The following is a 7916-nucleotide window of genomic DNA, read 5'->3' as shown; positions in this document are numbered from 1 at the left end:
AACTGGCCTTTGTGTTGAGAGTCAAGCTCTCAATAGCAGCACAACCTTGCATTTATTTAAACAGGATTTAAATATTGTTTAAAAGGATAACAGTCCACACACACACACACACACACACAAAAAAAAAAGTATCACTTTTGGTTGGGTTTCCTTCATATTCCTCTCAAAGCCTCATAAATCCTCATTGCTTTCGCATATGCCATTTTCCAGCTAAAGGAGTTATGGTAGAACTTGCCAAAACTGCACTTTAAACTGATAGGTTTAATAACAAACTTTCTAAGTAAGTTGTTCTCAGAAGTTTTCAGCTTAAAACACTTGCAGGTAGTTTCTTGCCAATTTTGCAAGTCAAGCTACCTCTGAGGATAGGGACCTGATTTTGAAGGTTTTGCTTGCTTGAGACATTTTCTTTTCTTCAGGAGCACTAAATAAATGCTGTTTACTTTAACGTCTTATTTTAAAAACTCTGGTTAAAATGGATCATTTCTGGCAGCTGGGATATAACCTTCCTTTAAAACAACAAGCAGCACCATAAGTAGTGCAGAACTGGCAGGCGTGTGTCATACATTGCTTCGGATGTAAGTGTTGTGAGAGAGCAGAGAGACCTCAGCTGGTAAGTAAAGTAAGAACTGACTTACCTTTGCTTTTGAAGTCTAAAAAAGTTGTACATTATGTTGCTTGGTTGGTTTTTTTCAATGATTGGTGATCTTATGCCAGGTGGGCTGTTTGAGCATGTCTTTTTAGATGTACCTTGAATTTCCTTTGCCTGATGGTTAGTGATTTCTCTTGCCAATTTAATAGCCTAGGACTCTCAGTCATCTTTGTAGAACAGTAAGTATATGCAGAGATGGGTTTGACTGGTGGGTTTTTTTCAACAGTAATTCAGGCTCACTGTTATTCTCATTTCAGTATGTGCACTTGAATTTTGGCACAGAGTGAACTCAGATTTGTCTGTTGGAAAGATGAGCTGTGTATGCTTTCAAGTGATTCCGTTCATTTTTGGTTTGTTACCTCCATTTGTACTCATGTAGTAGTGGGAAATACGTTCTTAATGTGTAGTGAATTTAGCTTCGTGTAGCAAATACGTATTAAGACAAAATTCTTCAAAGATGCTTAAGTGTTTTAATCCCACAGGTCCAAAAAGTCACACAAGAGACTATGAATTTCACACCTCATATCTCTTAGTCCTGTCAGGTAAGACTTAGGTTTGTAATAGCTTTGAGAGGTTTTGGGACAGAAGGTGCAATGTAAATAATAGTATTCTTTTTCTAATGATTTCCTGTTTTGTTCCGTCTAATTAAACAAATATTCTTAGACTTGAAATGGGGAATTAAAACACTTATTAAAGCATGAGCAATAATAGGGAAAGGCTATGAACGGAGTAAGCTTATATTTTAAGGGTCCGTGTTCAACATGGTCAAAAACATGCTTGGTCTTGTTGAATATACAGAGTAGTCCCAAGGGACTGTGCCTACACCCGTACTTCTAAAACCAGAGTTCCTTGCAAAGGAAAGGGTGCGATGTGCCTCATTGTGCTGGGGAAGGGGATTCTTTTCTTTCCAGACCTTGAGGATGCATTTGCGTGCAATTAATGTCTGCTCACACATCCTGTACAAAGAAACCCTTGAGTCCAGAAGTTGATTAAATTGCCTGAAATACTTTTAAGACGTCATCCAAGGGGACAAGTGTTTATTGCAAGTCCAGTGTCCAAATTCATTACTCCTGGGCTTGAGGAACCTGCCTTGTCCCCCCACTGTCCCTGTCCTGCTGTGGGTGACAGTGTGCAAGTCACACCTCGGTGGTCTCACTAACATGCGTTGTTTTGCCCTGGAGAGTAACTAAGCTGTCTGTTCTGTCAAGGTGGCACTGGATGTGTTGCATCGCAGGAGAAAGATGCTGTGAAAGATGCATGATTTAGTTGGAAATTTTCAACACCAAGTTGGAATAACTTCATCTCATAGCAATCACAGCTCCTTTTGCTGGGTGATCCCAGGTCCAGTCAGTTCGTGTTCTGCTCCTCGGAGCCCAGGCTGGGGGTGGGGAGGCTGGGGGAGCAGGGCGCTGAGCAACACCAGCCCAGCCTGTGTGTTGTCTCCACGCAAGTTGTTGAGCTGTCTTCATCTCTGGAGTGGAATCACCCTCTTCTCCCTGCGTGGGAGTCTCTCACCCCTGAGCCCCCTAGCAGAGCAGACTTTTCCCCTCCCCTCCAGCTGCAGGCTGGGTGCTGCTGGGCAGACGCTGAGGCTGCGGGGCGGTGCTGGCCCCAGTCCCGGCCCCTTGCCCTCGGGGTCCCTGGCTGGAGCCGCCCAGCTTATCGCAGTGCGAGTGCGGGGAAGGAGGCGCACACAGCAGGGGCAGGTAAAGTGCCGTGGGGTCCTGGCTCTCCCCAAGAACCCACCATCTCTTCTTTCTCTTCCGCCCTCTCCTTCCTTCCCTCTCTCCCTTTTCAGGTTGAACCCCTTGAGGGTTTCCTCACTGCATGTAGCGGGGTTTTTTTCAGAGGTACCGAGAGCTTGGCTGCAAGGGGGAGGATGGGCACTGACGGAGCAAGGGCTTATCAGCAAGACTTACTATTATGAGGTTAGCTTTCTGGTTATCAGTCTTCAGATAAGGCAGTGGCTGCATCAAGATGAGTGATAAAATGTCTAAGATTTCTTCACATGGAAGAGCAGCTGCTTAGGGAGCAAGAGGAGAAGGCAATCTGAGAACTCCTCATACCGGAGAGTCGTGCGAGGGTGACATCTCAGAGATCCGATCCCAACACATGCTGCTGTGGTGCAAACAGTGATCCGTGGGGAGATGCTGGATGGGATCTGCAGGGATCCCCACAGGGTGATTTGGGATTGTCTAAAAGCCGCGGTGAACTTCTGCAAGTGGACCAGCTGTGCTGACAAGAGGAGCTATTTCATCCTGCAGATTGTCTTATCAAGCAGGGCTGTGTCACAGCAGACTTGTTCTGCGCCTGCTCATTGTCCATTGGAGGTAGTCAGGATAAAACAGCACTTTTCTTAGCATTTAATCTCCTTGCCTATTCATGTAGCATGCTTGAATTAAAATATACTCCCTGATCAAAGTGAATGAGTTGGAATAAGTAAATCACATTTGACATTGGTAGCATGATTTAAGCTATGCAGAGTGATCAGACCTTACTGCAAAATTAACACGGCAAAGGCAGAAACAAACACAAGAAAGTTCATTGTCTAGGAAACCAGATACATCTGAATGAGAGACAAGTACTGTGGTGCTCCCAAAAGAACAGCTGAAAAGGGTTTCAGTGTGTGCAAGAACAGGACAGAGGCAATTGCTTCTTAAAGTCTAGTGTTTAAACTTTTCATCATCCGTCAGTTTGAACCATTTCTGTTAGAAGACTGGAGTTATGTATTTGCAGTAGACCAAGGTATTGCTTGAGGCTGTTGAAAGACATTTTCGTAAAAGAGCAATGTGCTGATACGTGAGATTAAACAATCTGAAAAAGGTGTTTGTGTTTATCAAAAGTTCAGATCTGTAACTCAAGCCATGGTAAGGAACTTCAAATACAAATTAAAAAAAAAAAAAAGTATGCAAATTCAGCAACAAAGAGAAATGCAGAAATTAAGCGTGGCTGCAGATAAACCCTTAAAATATGGGAAAAGGAGAGAAAACCTAACAAAGTCATCTCAGGGTCAGAGCAAAGTTGGCAAACAGGGCCCTTGGTGTCATTTGTTAAAGTCAGGGACAAATCCCAGTGTAAGAAGCTGCAATCTGTATAGCAGGGCATCATGTAATATCCCAGATTAATTAATTGTTTTACCTGTGGGGCTGGTGACTCACGACGGGGCAGAGGGCCAGGTTGAGAGCGCAGAGGCAGAAAATCCTTTGCAGTAAACGCGGTGTGATGTGGATCGAAGCAGCAGATGGTCCCCGGTGCTGTGGGAGGGACATGGCTGCAGAAATACCTGCGTGAGTGAGACCTGCTCAGTCTCTGTGTCCTTTCCCTCCCTACTGCCTGTCAGGCTGGGCATCCCTGCAGTGATTATCCTCGTCCTTCAGGAACTAGACTGAAAGCAACAAATTCATTTCGTGGAGGACGACTGTAAGACTATCAAGACTTGTCTTACAAGAATCAGTGACACTCTGGTGAAAAGCTCCAGGTATCCTGTTATGGCCCTTCCGGAAAATTTATTCTCTCAGTGATCTTTATGATGCATAGCACAGGGCAGCAGGGACAGCGACAGATTCTAAAGCACATTTCCTAGCTGATGGTGAAAAACTGCTGGTGCAGTTCTCATGACTACAAAGACTAGTGCTTTGGTCCATCCTAATGAAGTGTCGTGTTCTTGAACCCCATTTCCCAAATGTGTCACTTCTGGTTCAGAAGGGCACAGGGAGGTTTTCCCCCTTTTTGCAGGGGGAGGGCAGCACTCCCCACCTGGAGCACCCTGCAGGGAGACAGGACGAGCCAAGGGCCAGGGCTCAGGTGGCTGGCGGTGGAGGGTTCCAGCCCTGGTCTGCAGTAATAGTCCAGGCAACTTAATGAGCTAGCAAAGGCTTGGGGTTTGCTTAGAGTTTCTTTTTCCATTTTCATTCCCTCAATTTCTTTTCTATTTTATTTGAGTTTAAAAGCATTTTGTTATTTGTTTTTGGTTTGCTTGTTTTAAACTCAGCCACATTTAACTCATGTTTAAGAGGAATGTGGCTTAGTAAATAAGCAGTGCTACTAGGAAGAAAATTAGAAGAGCTAAAGGAGAATAAATCTGGCTGCGCCTACAGACTTTTATTTGCATAAAACATATCTCTATCCTGGAAAAAAGTCTAAATTAAAAACTTGGGAGCAAGCACTTTCGGGTCGTTCTGATCTTTATCTGTACTCCGTAGCTTAGACTGCTATGAAAGTTTTGGGTGAATATTGCCTTTTTACTATTTTTATTTTCCTTTTCAATCCAAATACCCTCTCATTCTAACAAACACTAGAAGAAATGTCCAGACTTTTGAAGATATGTTTCTTATTGATATCAATGAATCGTGCTGAGATTACACACAGTCAGGACTCTGAAGGTAAGGCCAGAACTCCTGTATGAGAGCTTTGTTTTGTGTGGGTGGAAAAAGCTCTGTGTAGTAAAATAGGTGCAGTACTGTTCAGTAACTAGGACCAGATTCTCTGCTATACCAGCAAGGAATTTAACTAAGATCGCTTATTATTTAATATACTTATTTTCACTGTTTTTCTGTAAATATATTTAATCAAAACTTCATTAAATGCTTAGAAATAAATTATATGTGTATAAATAGTTTTTATTATTACATACAATAAATGTATTTTTGTATAGCACAGCTGAATGGTAAAACAGTAAATCAACTTTTAGTAACGAGAGAATCTTTTACAGATTTGCCTCCATTATTGCACAAAGCTGTGGTTAGTATTCTTATTTGATTTCTCTATTAACATTTTACATTATCATCTATAAATAACAATTTATTACACATATTTACCATTTTTTCCTTAGGAGGAAGTAATTACTGGGAAATATCTAAATGGTAACGTACAAAATTGTTCCCACTTATGCTTCTAAAAGGAATTAAAATGCAACATCTGACTGTGATTTTTTATGTTCTGTTTTTCATGCGTAGCCCTCCTTGATGTACTTCATTTTCAGAGGTAATGTATCACTCTCACCAACTTGTTTTTTCAGTGTTATCTTGCACTTCAGATATGATCTGTTTCATTTCCACAGAAACTGGAACATTATTGGCACATACAATTACTTTGATTTAGATCTCCTGTGAGGAGTATTTCCTCTTAACAAAGAAAAATATGTTTGTCACGATAAAGCAAAAAACATGCACAGAACGAGCCTGAGAAGAAGTATCTGCTACAGTTTCCAAAAGCTTTGATAATCAACTTTGTTCATATGTTTCAGAGTGGCTTCTTAAGGAAATTAGGTGCAGTTCCAGCTTTCTGTCCACCTCCCTCTTTCAGTCCTGCTCCATCCCCCATCCGTCCCATTTCCTCCAGCTCCTGAAGACCTTGGAATTATTTGCTAATTTTGTCTAAATATGAAAGAGCAGCATAAACCTCAAAAGCAATTCCACTCCTACGTATTTTGAGAAAATCAATGGCTGCGTAAAGAAGACGTGCTGAAATTCGTGACTCTGCTGAGGGAAAGGCGGCAGAGAGTTCAGGCACAGCGACTCGGAGCAGCCACGGCAGGGCGCCGGGAAGCACGGCTGCAGCCCCGGGCTGGCCGCCGCACAGCTTGTCTCCCGCCTGGAGGTGGTGGTGATGGCGGCGTGTTGGAAAGCTGAGGTGGTTGTGGGGGGTTGTGGAGTTAGATTTAAAAAACATGACTGATTCATACTGTTCCTCATTGAACCATGTTTTCATTGCATTCAATATGTCGACTCTTAGTCTCCTTACGCCAAAAAGCCGAGTGCTTGTGTCATTATGGTGTTAGTAACAGTATTTGCTTCTCTTATTGTTTTGTCTAGTAATCTGCTATTTTGCATGTTACATTATTTTACCAGCATTTTGGTCCTGTTTTCTGTTACAGTTCTAATGTCTGGACAGCAGATATGCTTACAAAAGTCATGGCGTATTTTCATGCCCGGGAAGTTATGTTTACTCTTAGCAGCCTACAGGTTTGTGCCATTTAAAATGCGTGAAAAATTTTGTTTAACAAGGAACTAAAAAGCAACCCATCTCTGTAGCCAAAACTAGGTTGTCAATTATAGAGTTATCTATAGTGTAGATCCAACAGATCTACACTGTAGCAGATAAATAGGAAATAAGAATAGGGGGGTTTTGTTGTCTTTTTCTCCTCAGATTGCAGGAGCGTGCAAGGCAGAAATAATTAAAAAAAAAAAATCTTTTTTCTTTTCCTTTGATGGAAAGCAGAAATCAGGAGTTTTCAGGCTCAGCAGTCGTTTCTGAATTGAGTGTATGCACATGCGTTTCTCCACAAAATGGCAGGTTTCTCCCAGATTTTGGCCGGCTGTAGTTTGCCCTGTTTCTGATGAAATTTGAGACACGAGAGCATTGTGCAAAATGCATCCACCTTTTAAAGCTCCTCTGAACTCTGTTTTTCGAAACTGTCAATGTGGAAGTGATACAGTAAAAAGTCATTGTTCTTTGTCCCTGGTCATTAGGATTAGTTATGAGCCGGTTTAAGTGGAGCTGTAGCCTAAGCCCTTCCCGCCTCCCTACACGCACCCCCTCGCTCTGGAAGGGAGAGTCGAATGTGCCATCTCTGAGCCCGGGGCATTCCCAGAAGTGCCTTTTCCAAAGCTCTGTTTCCCTCTCACAGCTCATCCAAAATTGCATGAGACTGACATTGCTTCTTTCCATTTGATTCAGTTTGTTAACAGTTTGGGGCTGTAAACCTGGGCCCCTAGACAACAAGGGCCTGACTATGTTACTATTTGTTGGTGGCTATGCAAGTTAAGCAAAGACAACAAAGAACAGTTTCAAGTCAAATTCCAAACCAATTCTGAAATCATTATGTCAGGACTTGGAAGGGATTTTACTCCAGCCTGGTGCTAATGAGCCTTACAGTGCTTTCTGTTCTAATGTTATAATTCCCCTGAGATGGTTAACTGGTAATGCAGTTTGATGTGAGAGATAATAGTTTTGCCTTATGACCTGGTACAGACTTTTCCTCACATCTAATTGCACATTTCCTTCCTTTTTTTAAGTAATAATAATATGCACACAGTACCTGATTTTTTGTTAAGGTCTTTAAAAGTTGCATTTTCATAGCTCTGCTGTGTGAGGCAGAAAAGCATTATTACTCTTGTGTTATGAAGTGAGAAACTGAGGTACTTTTGTTAAATGGCTCGCTGGAGAGGACTTGCTCAGTAAACCAAGAACAGGATTTTAAAATTACTGTCTTTCAGAATTGCATTATTTTTGTTTACAGTTTAAATATAGTTATTTAATCATTTAC

The 7916-nt window shown here is 42.1% G+C and overlaps 1 protein-coding gene across 12 annotated transcripts in view; it reads left to right on the top strand.

The window, feature by feature from the left end:
- The first annotated feature begins 59 nt into the window (after positions 1 to 59).
- Positions 60 to 7916, top strand: part of OTOA (otoancorin) — a 40562-nt gene continuing 32705 nt past the window's right edge. For 4 of the 12 annotated variants that reach the window (XR_010466478.1, XR_010466477.1, XR_010466475.1 and 1 more), the window contains exons 1-5: positions 60 to 5031; positions 5361 to 5389; positions 5481 to 5511; positions 5605 to 5632; positions 6525 to 6612. Coding sequence is in view for 5 of the 12 variants with exons in the window: in XM_065031628.1 (XP_064887700.1) it covers positions 4953 to 5031; positions 5361 to 5389; positions 5481 to 5511; positions 5605 to 5632; positions 6525 to 6612 (255 nt within the window). In the remaining 7 variants the exon portion in view is untranslated. Of the gene's footprint in view, positions 5032 to 5360; positions 6613 to 7916 lie in introns of all 12 variants that reach the window. The other 8 variants (XR_010466474.1, XM_065031630.1, XM_065031626.1 and 5 more) reach the window with 5 other exon arrangements.

The sequence above is a fragment of the Columba livia genome, chromosome 15 (assembly GCF_036013475.1).
Source record: "Columba livia isolate bColLiv1 breed racing homer chromosome 15, bColLiv1.pat.W.v2, whole genome shotgun sequence".
In the NCBI taxonomy this organism is placed as follows: domain Eukaryota; kingdom Metazoa; phylum Chordata; class Aves; order Columbiformes; family Columbidae; genus Columba; species Columba livia.
This window is presented reverse-complemented; position numbering and strand designations above follow the sequence as displayed.